At 43.7% G+C, this 13,873-nt stretch overlaps 1 protein-coding gene across 3 annotated transcripts in view; it reads left to right on the top strand.

Annotated features, from left to right (window-relative positions):
• Positions 1 to 13,873, top strand: part of Rmnd1 (required for meiotic nuclear division 1 homolog) — a 33,898-nt gene that overhangs the window by 4,613 nt on the left and 15,412 nt on the right. For all 3 annotated transcript variants that reach the window (XM_028764316.1, XM_028764317.1, XM_028764318.1), the window contains exons 2-5: positions 2,679 to 3,199; positions 7,850 to 7,958; positions 11,876 to 11,951; positions 13,336 to 13,375. In XM_028764316.1, the coding sequence (XP_028620149.1) occupies positions 2,693 to 3,199; positions 7,850 to 7,958; positions 11,876 to 11,951; positions 13,336 to 13,375 (732 nt within the window). In that variant the 5' untranslated portion in view covers positions 2,679 to 2,692. The remainder of the gene's footprint in view (positions 1 to 2,678; positions 3,200 to 7,849; positions 7,959 to 11,875; positions 11,952 to 13,335; positions 13,376 to 13,873) is intronic.

Raw genomic sequence — 13,873 nt, 5'->3', positions numbered from 1 at the left:
TATTTGTGTTTATTGTTTTGCTTGTTCCTTGACTATTTGCATCTATTGTATTGCTAGACCCTCAACCTAGAACTGACCTTAATACTTGCATGTAATTAAAGTGGTATAAAAGCATAAAGGAGGAGGGAGGATAGGTTGGGGGTTCTAGGGAGGGGAAATGGGAAGGGGATGACATCTGTATGTAAATAAAATATCCAATAAAAAAAGTAGACATGGAACATTAGCTGGGTGTGAAGGAAGTGGGAATTGGGGGGGGGGGTAAAGCCTGGAAATTGTAGGTTCTGTTGAGGGGAAAGAGCTATTGGCTTTGGGTAGTAGAAGGAAAGGACAGGAAAGATGGTGGAGTCTGGGGAGTAATGGCTAAAATCGGGATGTAGGCCGAGTCCAGGAGATCATAAGCCTTGTAGATGCTGCACTGACGGAAGAAAAGAGTGGGTAAAATTGACTTTAATAACGTTTAACCCCTTCTGATGGGGTTTTACTGCTGACTAAGATAGTGGTAAGAACATAGTCCTTGCAATAGGGAAAGCTGGAGTGTTTTTTTGCTTTGTTTTCATTGGGGAGGAGGTGTATAGAGGTCAGTCAGAGGGTAACCACAGGAACCAGTTCTCTCTTACCATGTGGGTTTGGGGATTGAACTTAGGTCATCAGGTGTAACAGCAGGCATATTTACCCACCAAGTCTAACTGTGAGCAACTAGCCTCTAGACCCAGTCTTCTCCTCTGGGCTATTGTGAGGTAGAACAGCATTTGGAATGTAGAAGATGCTGGAACATCACGTCCGAGTCTTCCTCCGCTCTTCCCTCGAAGCATTAGCAGAGACATGGTTCTGAGACACCTGACTATGTGACACTGATTCCACAGCCCTGGCTTCTCCACCTTTGGAACCTGTAGGACCATTTAAGGTGTCTCTTTGTATCCCGATACGTTCTCACCCTTCTCTCCTGCAGCTCACTTCCCCCTCTGCTGAAGTTACAGCCCATTTGTTAGGTAAATAACACAGTGTACCTGGCCTGTTTGCTTTCCTGATCTCTGCCCTTTCACAAACCATTGCAAATGTTACCCCTGAGTGTGCCAGACTCCTCACTCCAGGTGCTCCCTTGTCAAGACTGCATAGTATTTGGTGTGTCGTGTTCTCTCTGGGTTTTCTGTGAATTATGAAGTCTCTGAGTGGTGCTTGAATCTCTGGCACCTAATTTTTAAGAATTGTTATTACTGCTTACTATAGGCTTGCTTCTAAAAGAGCGTGCTATTTTATATTGTAAGTCGAGGAGGGAAATTACATCTAACAGCCCATTTCCTTCAGGCTCTGTGTGTGCTTTCCTGGGTGTGCCTGTCTAATACACCTGTCTAACTTGTCTGTATAATAGGTCTAATATACTCTACTCCTATGCCCAGCCCCCTGCCTGGAAACACCTCTCCCCTTGAAAGATGAAAGCCATCTCGGTCTTTCTGGGAGCCTTTCCAGTAGAACTGAGTGACCTCTTGCTGTTGGCTTGCGGTCTTGTACTCAGCTCTGCGGTTTGGTCTCTTCTATGGTTTTTCAGTGAAGAGGAGAAAAATGCCTGTCTTTTCCAAAGGAGCTAAGATATGATGGCAGGGATACTTGGCCTTGGATGCACCTGTGGTCTCAGCTAGTTGATGTTTTAATTATAAAGGTTGAATAAAGAATGTGTAGTTACAGGTTGGTGTGTGTGCATATGCATATAAGTTGGTTTTGTTGGAGGTTTTTATTTCTTTGGTTGGTTTGTTTTTGAGAGTCTCCATATGAATCTCTTACTGGCTTGGAACTCACTGTGTAGAGCAGGCTAGCCCTGAACTCACCTTCTCCTGCCTCTGCCTCCTAAGTTCTGAGACTAAAGATGTGACCCTCACACTCAGCTATTTTTAAATATTTGGTATTCTTGCAAAAAAATAATGAAGAGGTTCCATCACCTCTTTTTCTTTTATCATCTTTGTTATTGAGAGTAAATTTATAATTTTATAATTTCCCAGAAAGAGGCCAAAAAATGAGTAAATGGAAAAAGTGAAAGTGTATGTTTGCAAGACTGAGAAAACTAGGGCCTTACTTGTCCTGAATACCTACCTACCAAGCTGTGGCTCAGCTACATATATATTAATATAGTATATACTAATGTATATTAATAAAATGTTATTAATATACAATAATATATATTAAATATGTATATATAAGTAGATAGATAGGATTAGGTTATAATATTTCTGTTTTACAATTTTTATGAGTGTTTTGTTTTATGCATGTTTGTACACCATGCGCATGTCAGAAGAGGGCACCAGATTCCTAGAACTGGAGTTAGGCAGTTGTGAGCTACTATATAGGTACTGGAAATTAAACCTGGGTTTTCTCCAAGAACAGGTGCTGGGCGCAGTGTGTGGCACAAGCCTTTAGTCCTAGCACTCAGGAGGCAGAGACAAGCACATCTTCATGAGTCTGAGGCCAGTCTGCTCTACATAGTGAGTTTGCATTCGAGGCCAGGTAGTGTGAGACTGTGTCTCAGACACCAAACAGAAGGGAACCAGTGCTTATAACTGCTGAGCCATCTCTCCAGCCCATGTGGGACACATTTTTAACAGAGGATAATTTTCCTGAGGAAATATATGTGTACTTTAAACATACATTTAAAACCCAACCTGACTTTTTAACTCTTCTTCTTTCAGTCTAAGATGTGATCATGCCAGCCCGACTTCTCCAAACCCTGGCAAGTTTACAAAGTGTATCAGCAAAGGCTCCTCGGTGCCAGAGACTTACTCGGCTTACATTAAGACCACTTACGAAGTTTGAAAGTACAGCGTGCCACAACGGCCTGACAACACAGCAACATTTAGACTCACTCTTTCCAAGTATAACAGCTGACAGTTTGAATAAGCCAAAGATCCTGGAAATGAGCCGGATAATACCAGACACAAGCAGACTCTTCCCCTTAAATGCTGTCCATTGGTTGGATGGAAAAGCACACTGGCCAAGGATGCACCTCTTTGGCACTCACAGGAACATGACCCACAAACCAAATCTCTTGTGTTCTAAGTGGTTTATAAAAGCAGCAAAGAGGCATCACTCATCTGTATCAAATGAAGCACTTGTTCCCAAACAAGACCTTCCGCAGATCAAGAGGCCACTGAAAGCATCCCGGACCCGGCAGCCGTCAAGGACCAACCTTCCAGATCTGTCTGTGAATGAGGTAAAGCCTACTAGTTCTGAGGCCCTTAAGTGCATCTGGCCCCGTGTACACTAAGCCAGTGAGTGTTGTACTGTAGCCTCTCAAGAGAACTGGGCAACCAGCTCAGAATTCTGTAGGAAACTTTGGAAGCCTAACATAGCCAGACCTACAGAAAGCTTAACTTGCTGGAGTCAGTTGCCCATGTCAGAAATGTGGTGCAGGTAGGCCTCATCATTATTCAGGAGGGTTAGTTAGGCTGGGAGGTCTAGGCAAGGAGCTGCCAGCCAGTCCAGCCAGGGTTGCAGCTTTGAGACACCTGTTTTCCTAAGAACTGAACCAGAAATGCGTCTGAAGAGATTTAACTGCCAACCGGCAGGTACTCATTGCTAGCCTGTGGTGACTGCACAGGGTAAAGACGTGGCACGTGAGGCAGGCACGTGAGGCAGTGGGGGTTTGGCTGTTTTACCCTCTGCAAGTACAAGGCATTACTTGGTTTGATTATTGCTGTTACGGGGTTCCTGGGGATTTTTCAGATGCACTTTGCATCTGTCCTTTAAGCTATAAACAGTTTCGAGTCAGAGTCAAGGCCTTTGTTAACTTTGAATCTTGAATGATATCTTCAAGCCATGCCTTGTACTTAACTGTGTACTCATTGGAAAAGAGGCAGAGATCTTTTCCATCTATAGGGCTGTGGGTGGGAGTGCTACCTTCCCACCTCCCGAGAGGTGGAGCAGAAGGTTGCAAGCTCTGAGTCAGAGTTTATGTTCCCAGCATCCAGTCCCTATCCTGAATCCACTCAGAGCCCAAGAGTTACCTCAGTAGAATAAACAACATTCTGTCAGGCAAGGAATTCCAGGGCATATAAGCTGTGTGCCAGAAAAAGAAGGCAGATCCCCAAGTGATGATCCAGTGTCCCATGTCACTAAGGAATTAACACTGGCTTCAGTTCTACTAGGAACTAATCTAAGGATAAAGGCCAGATACAAGTCTTTTCTGTCCCAGTGTCAGTAAAATAGAAGCTACCATGCCACTGCACAGAGAATGCTGCAGTTCTCCAACCAGGGATAGATGAATAGCCCCATGAATAGATGGCTAGCCCCATCTGCTGGACGGAATCTTCTGTGGTCAAAGGAACAAGCTGAAACAGGGTGGGTTTGTTTGTTTTACATTTTAAAATAGAAAGGTGTAAATCTGAGGCCTAATCCAGTAACTGTTTTATAAGGCTTCAGTCATCTATTTAGGAACAAGTTCCCTTCCTAAAACCTGAAATATACTTCAACATATGTAAATTTAACTAGCACTTTAAGATGTTTAAAAACAAAAAACCCTAGAAAAGACAATGAAATGAAAGCTGCTTACAAATGAACATAGTGTTACAGTTAAACAAAATCGGCCTACTGCGTGAATCTCTCCCCTTCCCAAGTGGGCTTCCATGAAAGAGTTCCCAGACAAGATGCCAGAAAGTCTTTCTAAAACTTGTGATGTGTTTATTAATAGAACCAGCCCACAGCCGTACATAAGTACAGGCAAGTCACCTAAACTGCCTGTATCCTGAGGAAAGCACAAGTAAGTCCTCAGGAAACACAGGCCATCCAATATGGGGGGACAGGAAAGCTTACAACAAAGACTTAGGCTTAAGTAAAGCATTGTGTTTGAAGATGTATTCTTCATCAGCTTAGGATACATTTTCTCATAAAATAAGTGATTGAGTAATTTTTCACATCTCATCCTTTGAGAGTCCAAACTTGCATTCTATCACAGAGGGACAGGCCAGCAACATAACACAGAAGAGGCAGGGATGGTCACATCTCAGCCTTTTGACTGAGATCCATTGAGGTAGGGACTGCCTCGTTCAGAGACATCCATCCTAGTTGGGGATGTTCAGATCTTGCACTTAGTCAAAGACACTAGAGGATCTGTGTGGAACCCGTCTGTCTGTTCTCACAGGTCACATTTTAGAAATGCTACACTTTGAGTGGGGTGTGGTGACACACGCCTTAACTCCCTGTACTCATGGGGCAGAAGCAGGAAGATCTTGGGGTTTGAGGCCAACCTGGTCTACATAGTGAGTTCCAAGATGTCCAGGGCTTCATAGAGAGATCTTACCTCAAAAAAAAAAAAAAAAAAAAAAGCGGAGTGGAGGGGGGAGACACAGAGGGGGGGGGGGGGGGGGGGGGAGGTAGGAGGGAGAGAGAGAGAAGGAAAAGAAAGACATGCTAAACTTGAATCTGCTCTGGGTGTGTGCTTTTGTGCTGAGTTTCCAGGCGGTGGTAGAGAGACTTGCCTGCATTCTCTCCTGTGCAGGGCAGCCACAGGCCCATCCTCTCCTGGTTTTTCTCCTTTTTATGATATCTCCATTCTGTGCCTCTGCTCTTCTGCTGCAAACCAAACCACCTCTGTCAGCTGCAGTCACGAAAATCATTCAGACAGACTCTGCTACTCTGACTCTGTCCAGCAAGCTTCAGGAAGCGTTCTAGGTCTCAGAGGATTCCGTTGAGCTGTCTTCACATCTGCTCACACATGGCAGGCCTCTTTGGAGCCCCTCGTGTCTATACCATAAGCACAATCCTGCCTGCTGCAAACTGCGATTCCCACCTTTGGCTTCCTTGACTCTTAGATGGAAGCATTTTCATGTTTTCCCTGTGTGACTGAGCTGTAGTTTGTCAGTTGTCTTCAAGAGGAGGGTACTGCTTATCCTCACATTCTTCACTAGTTGAGGGTTATCTGACTGATTTCTTCGGGAGTTACACAGTCATGAGCTCTGTGTGCATGCTAAGCAATCAACCCTGGGTCCTCTGAAGAGCAGCCAGTGCTCTCAACTAGTCCTTGCTCAGTTGCTTCCATTAGGTTACTTCCTGCACTTCTGAGTGGGTGTCTCCTTAGTGTGACATTCTGTGTGGATACTGAAATCTTCCATTTTCTCCCATGCTGCTTATGAACGGGGCAGAATGTGTAACTGACTCAGAAAAGGCTAGGCTGGCTGAATCATCTTTTGAGAAGTTGAGAGTTAGGCCAGGGGAATTGGAAGAACCAAGAAGTTCTTACAGAGCTCCACCAGGGTTCCTACTGTGAATGACAGAGCATGGGGGAGAGCCTGGCATCTGATGTGGCCAAGGAGACAGACAAGCTGTACCAGGAAATACCGAACAGTTATGATTAGTTTATCAACAGCCCTATTTTATTAATGAAATACATTTTCCCCAAAACTTTTTGTCTGAAATCTTTATTTTTTGTTTTCTGTGACATCAGCTCTGATGCTGATTTTCAAACTTTTGACCATATTTCTAATAAATTATTGGGCGGTAGTGGCACATTCCTTTAATCTCAACACTTAGGAGGCAGAGGCAGGACGATCTCTGAGTTGAAGGCCGTCCTGGTCTGTACACTGAGTTCCAGGACACAAACCCTGTCTCAAAGGAAAAAAAAAAAAAAAAAGAAAGAAATGAAGTTATTTTACATGTATAGTGAGTGATATACAATGCATGCATAAACAGATGTGTATGTCAGAAAGCTGTGTAATATTTAATCCTAGGAGTAATGTTCTGTAGTATTTCCTGACTCTTAGTTTTGTTTTCCAGTGCTGGGGATCAAACCATCATATATGCTAGGCATGCCCATCCTCACTCTGATTTATTTGAAAAGCTTGTCTGGGTGCTGGAGAGATGTCTCAGCAACTAAGAGTGCTTCCTGCTGTAGCAGAGGACCAAGCCTCAGCCCCTAGCTAGTATCTGGTGGCTCATAACTGCCTGTGACTACAGCCCCAGGGGATTATCCTACAACTATCTGGCCTCCATGGGAACCTGCACAAACATGGTGCATGAAACACTCACGCAGGCACACGCAGGTACACATAAATTAATCATAAATCTAATGAGTGCTCTAGCTGCATGTACACCTGCATGCCAGAAGAGGGCATCAGATTCCAGTATAGATAGCTGTGAGCCACCATGTGGGTGCTGGGAATTGAACTCAGGACCTCTGGAAGAGCAGCCAGTGCTCTCAACCACTGAGCCATCTCTCCAGCCCTAATCATAAATCTAAAAAGCTGACTTGAGCCAACTAAATTGATACTCGAACTTCCAAATGGGCTGCCAAGGCATTTGCTGTCTGGAAACGCACTGAGCATTGCTTACTCTGTGTGTATAACACACAGTGTGAGTGTCTGCATAGCTTGTACTCTGCTCATTCCTCTACTGCAAATCAGGACATGCCCTCAGATATGCAGACCACTAGTGGCTACATACCAGGGAAAACACTGGATCCTTTGTGGATTGAGGGAGCTCTGCTCCTGCAAGGCTAGTGACGTTAGCTGCTAATGCTGATGTAAATGGAGCCACAGATCCTGGGGACTAGAGAACTGAAATGTCTTTCAACCGGGTTTCCTTTTTAGTGTGTGTTGATCCTACCATTTGTGTGATAGGGGTTCTCTTTCAGGGCCGCCCAGTCCACCTTTTTGGCTAGCAAACATGGGTTCTTTTCTAACTGGAGCTGAGATTTGCCTCCATGTAACTCATCCCCTTCATCCTCACTGAACTCTTTATACACACCTGAGGTTCACACACACTTTGCAGTGTTGGCTTTGCAGAGTAGAGTTCCCTAGCAGCATCCAGCTGCCTCTGGAGGTGCTTGAGCCCTTCTCTAACCTCAGTCCTGTGATCATCCCCAAAACAGGACCTGATGCAGTGCACAGCGTTCGCAACAGCAGATGAGTATCACCTGGGAAGTCTGTCTCAAGAGCTGGTCTCCTGTGGCTATGTGGAAGTGACAAGCCTACCTAGAGGTACTGCCACCTGAATCCAGGGCCAAGTATACTATGTGTTAGAGAATGACTGTCCTGTCATAGCGTTTCTACTGGACATCTGTTCCCATTTCATTTTCCACTGATTTGTATTATGAAAATAGTCCATCCCAGCCACACATAGTGGTGCATGCACTTGGAAGGCAGAGACAATTGGATCTCTGAGTTTAAGGCCAGCCTGGTCTACACAGCCAGTTCCAGAACAGCCAGAGCTATATAGTGAGACCTTATCTCAGAAAAAAAGAAAATGGTCTCAAAAGTCTTTATTCAAATGACATGATTAAATGTATTTATAGAAAAAAAAAAAAAAAGCCAGGCAGTGGTGGCGCACGCCTTTAATCCCAGCACTTGGGAGGCAGAGGCAGGCGGATTTCTGAGTTCGAGGCCAGCCTGGTCTACAGAGTGAGTTCCAGGACAGCCAGGGCTACACAGAGAAACCCTGTCTCGAAAAAACCAAAAAAAAAAAAAAAATGTATTTATAGAGAATTTTTGGATTAAGACAGATACGCTGTTTTAATCTTTATAGACTCTCTGTGACTTGAAAAGATCAAGGAACGTGTGTGCTAGCTCCCTGTTGCTGAATTAAATGCCTACAGTAAATGTAGACATGTGTGCTAGTTCCCTGTTGCTGAATTAAATACCTACAGGAAATGTAGACAGGGGAACGGTTAATCTTGGCACAGTTTGCAGATTTCAGTCCATGGATGACAGTTGCCCGTTGTTTGGGGTCTGTGTTGAGGACCCTATCCTGATGAAGAGCGTGTGGCAGGGAAGCTACTCACTACACAGTGCTGGGGTCCTTTTCAAAAGAAAGTGTACATCCAATTACCTCTCTTCCAGTAGGCCTCACCTCTTAAAAGTTGCAGCACTTCCCACTATGGTGAACTAGGTCCAGTCATGTAACACACGGGCCGAACCACTGCTCCATACTGCTGTTTTTCTGTAACATTAAAAAACTATTGTACAGCCAGGCTATGGTGTACCCATCTTTGATCACAGCACTTGGGAAGCAGGGGCAGGTGGATCTCTTGGGGCTAGCCTGGTCTGTAGTGCAAATTCTAGGACAGCCAGAGCTACACAGAGAAACTCCGCCTCCAAAAACAAAAAACTATTTTGTACATGCATGAGCACGCACACACACACACACACACACACACACACACGAGCACACGTGCACACATGCACACCCCTTACAAATAATAATGATAATAACTGATAAACATTTTTAAAAGCTATTTTAAAAGCTATGATAGTAACAGGACCTGAGAGAGGCTTTAAAAGAAATTATTAGCCTAATACTTTTTAAAAAAAGATTTACCTATTTATTTTATATATATGAGTATACTGTAGCTGTCTTCAAACATACCAAAAAAAAAGGGCATCAAATCCCATTACAGATGGTTGTGAGCCACCATGAGGTTGCTGGGAATTGAACTCAAGACCTCTTGAAGAACAGTCAGTACTCTTAAACACTGAGCCATCTCTCCAGCCATCTAATGCTTATTTTATTTTATTTTATTTTATTTTATTTTATTTTATTTTATTTTATTTTATTTTTTATTTTTTGGCTTTTTGAGACAGGGTTTCTCTGTGTAGTCCTGGCTGTCCTGGAACTCTGTAGACCAGGTTGGCCTCAAACTCAGAAATCCGCCAGCCTCTGCCTCCCAAGTGCTGGGATTAAAGGCGTGCACCACCACCACCCGGCTGCCTAATGCTTTTAAGGAAAGAAAATTAAAGCAAAAGTTAAACATGAATATAAGAAAGAAAATTTCCTTTGTATTTTAGGAAAGTTTGAAGGACTCTTGGAGAGTAGTCCACCCAGATGGTGGTGCACGCCTTTAATCCTAAAACTCAGGAGGCAGAGGAGGTCAGATCTCTCGGAGTTTAAGGGCAGTCTTGTCTACATAGTGAGTTCCAGGGCAGCCAAGGCTACATAGAGACCCTGACTCAGAAAACAAACCAAAAAATAAAGACTCATTGGTCTTTTAACCCGTAATGGGTTGAAATGACAAGTGCTTTCATTGTTAATTGTATGAACAGACTATATTTGATGACAAAACAAGTTGACTTAGAAGAACAATACTCTGCAGAAATCCTGAGATGAGAAATTGGTCAGGGGCTGACAGCAGAGGCTGCCCCTAGTGTGGCCCTGGGGATTGTCGTTCCCCTTAAGTTACTTGGGGCTATGCAGATAAACTGTCTTGTCAGTATAAGGTGTTCAGGGGAGTTGGGCGTATGCTCCATAAGGTGGTTAGGGTTTCTGTCCCCATCAAACCCCACCAGGGATCCTGAGGCTTTGAGAACGGTGATGTGAGAAACCAAGTGTAATGTCTTCACTGGAGGGGCTGAAGAGGACAGTGAGGCCAGGCTGCCGTATGGTTAGACATGGTCTCAAACACACAAAAACTAAAAAGAAGAAGACATTGTATATAACTCTGTATAAATTAGTAACAATGTCTTACTTGGGATATATTGTTTAGAACTTAACATTACAGAACATCTGCTTATAAGAACTATTAATTACGCCAATATAAAAGGTACAGTGAATATTGATGCATTCTGCAACCTTTAAAAGGCTAAAAATAATATGGCTACAGGTGAGTATACTTGCAGTTTTCGTGATTAACCTTGACAGTAGCTGGGTTTTTACATTGTCACACTTGTGTTCTCTGTGTTCCCCCTTTTATCCAAGCTTTGTACCACTTACAGTCACTAGAACTGGGGATGTAGACCAGTCGTTAAGTGTTTGCGCAGCATGCACACAGCCCTGGCTATGGTCTCCTGCATCAGTAAAACCAAGCATGGCGGTGAACACCTGCAATCCCAGTGGGTGGGGCAGAGGGACCAGACGCTCACAGTCATCATCAGTTACATGCTGTGTTGGAGGCCAGCCTGGAGCACTGAGACCTGGTCTAAAGTAGAAGAATTTTAAGTCATTTAAAGAAATAATGTACTAATTCTATGTATTTTATTTTAATTTTGTACAAAGATATTTAATTTTTGACCTATAGTTGTATTGACCATAAATTGTAATATCTATTAACTGGACTACTGGTTACTGAATCAACATCAGTGTGAATAAGCTTTTTTGTTGTTGGTGGTGGTGGTTTTTCCGAGACAGGGTTTCTCTGTGTAGTTCTGGCTGTCCTGGAACTCACTCTGTAGACCAGGCTGGCCTCGAACTCAGAAATCCACCTGCTTCTGCCTCCCAAGTGCTGGGATTAAAGGCGTGCACCACCACTGCCCGGCATGAGTAAGCTTTTATAGACAACATTGCTAATATTGTAGGTTGTAGAATGTTCTAGGGAAGTAGTTTCTTACTTTCTTTTCATTTTGTAAGACTTTTCTTTTTGAAAAGCATTTTATTATGTGTGAGGGTGTTTTGCTTATATTTCTGTCTGTACATCATGTGCACACTTGGTGCCCTCCAGAGTCCAAAAGATGTTAGATCCCCTGAAACTGAAGCTACAGATGGCTGTGAACCACTGTGTAGGTGCACAGAATTGAACCTAGGCAGAGCTCTTAACCTCTGAGCCAGCTCTCCAGCCCTCGTAAGATTTATTTTTATTAGTATGTGTGTCTCTGTGTGTACACATGTGTGCCAGAAGATGGGACTTGAGCACCTGTGGCTGGAGTTACAGGTAGTTGTGAGCCACACAACATGGGTTTGGGACCCGAACTAGGGTTCTCTGCAAGAACAGCAAACAGTCTTAGCCACTGAGCAGGCTCTCCAGCCCCATTTGCCCATGTTAAAACCCTCAGCGTCTTAAGCAGAAGTTGATGATTGTGGAGCACTTGGACTGTGGTGTGCTCCTGAGAACAGATTACAGCACGTTCAAGCTGCTCTCGGCAGGTCATGTCGTTCGGTGCACAACTTTGACTGGGGTTTTATATCACAGATGCAGCAAATATTTTGGTGATGGGTGTGGAAAGTTCTGCAAAAGAAGGTGATTCTGGAACAATATTCTTGTTCAGGTAAGCCAGGAGTGACATGGCTTTGGGAAGATGGTTTGCACCCAGATGCTTGTAGTCCCTAGGATGGGGTGTGTCTCTCCTGGGATCTGCCTGTGCCGGCACATGAGCAGTTGTAGACAACATTGCTAATGCTGTAGGTTGTAGAATGTTCTAGGTCATCTTTTCATAAAAGGTTCATTTATTTTACTACTTTATGTGTATGAGTTTTTTGCCCACATACATGTCTGTGTACCAAATGCATGCCTGTCTGAGGACCAGAAGAGAGTACTGGTTCGCCAGGACTGGGGTTACACATGGTTGTAAGTAGATATAGGTGGGTGCTGAGAACTGAACCAAATGTTCAAACAGCTGCTGGGAGAGCAACAGGTTCTCTTAACCACTGAGCCAGCTCCACCCCCTGGTAGATGTCATCTTACAAAATGAAAGTCTTTAAAATAAATTTTAACAAACTTTAATAAAACAAATAAATCATCTTTGCCTGGTATGTCTTATACTAAATATACACGTAGGGCAGAGCAGCCTTGTCTTTGCCCTTTTGAGGCTCCACGCCTGGTGTCCTTCCTCTCCTTCTGCAGCGTTTCAGCTGAGATTTGAGCTTGCCTGTTAGATATGTAAGAGAGGGACGCTGGTTCACAGTCTTCCCTTTTCAAGATTTGAGTGAGTGAGGGGGCAGTAGCAGCCACGTAAAACACATGCTGTCCCATTTTGTAACTGACAAAAGGCAGAGTCAGATGCATTTGGGGAATAACCCATAGTCTGGGGACAAGTAACTAGCAGAACAGAGAGATAGGCATTCAGAAGACTGCACACTATAACCCCGATGCTGTAACTCACAGCCGTATACTCAAGCCAGCCACGCTTCATGATCAATCAAATAATTTTATTCACTTGCATTCTCAGTATGCTCTAGAGCAGCGGGGTCACCTAAGACCATCAGAAAACACAGGTATTTATATTATTCATAATGGTAGCAAAATTATAGATATAAAGGAGCAACAAAAATAATTCTATGTTTAGCAGTTATCGCAACATGGTATTAAAGTGTCGTAGCATTAGGGAGGTTGAGAAGCACTGTAACAGAGGTTACCTAAACACAGCATTCAGTATGACTCTGTAGAATGCCTTCTGGGGGCTAGGGAGATGGCTCAGCAGTTAAAAGCACTTGCTCTTCTTGCAGAGGACCCAGCACATTCAGTTCTCAGCACATACATTGGTGGTTCACAATCATCTGTAACTCTAGTTCCAGGGTTCTATCACTCTCATCTGACCCTTTGTGGGTACCAGTCACTCACACAGTGCACATACATACATAGAGGCACAATAAATAATCTAAAAAGAATGTGTTCTCCCTTTGCCGAGGTTGACTCTCCTATTCTTGAATCAGGGAAGGAGCTGCTGTATTCTGGAATGTAAAAGACAAAACTGTAAGTATAATAAACACATAGAACTATAGTATTCTAAGCGTAACTTCTCCCTAGCACTCAGCAGTCCGAAGCCTGAGGTACAGGGACATCACATAATGCACAACTGCTTTTCTGTGTACCACACAGTATTGATCCCATTTCCCTCATCTTATAAAATATACTGATTTTCAGTTGTTTTTAAATTATCGATATATGATACAGCTGAACTAAATGAGACACTCATAAGCCAATATACTATTTGTCATCCAGAACTTAGTAGGTGGACTCAGGAGGATTATGAGAGAGAGGCCAGTACCTGAGTTAGAAAATCTGCCTCCAAAAAGAAAAATAGGCATGGCAATACATGCCTGTAACCAGGGAACTTGGGAAGTGGAATCAAAGGATCGGCTGCAATGTGAGGCCAGTCTTTGGGGTTACAAGGAAAGGAGCCACGCCCCTTCTCTGTCCCCCTGAGATCCTGACCCTCAGAGGGAGCTGTGAATAATCTCAGAGGTCCTT

This window comes from Grammomys surdaster, unplaced genomic scaffold (assembly GCF_004785775.1).
Source record: "Grammomys surdaster isolate TR1022 unplaced genomic scaffold, NIH_TR_1.0 143, whole genome shotgun sequence".
Classification (NCBI taxonomy): Eukaryota; Metazoa; Chordata; class Mammalia; order Rodentia; family Muridae; genus Grammomys; species Grammomys surdaster.
Note: the sequence above shows the minus strand (reverse complement) of the source record. Positions and strands in the feature narration are given on the sequence as shown.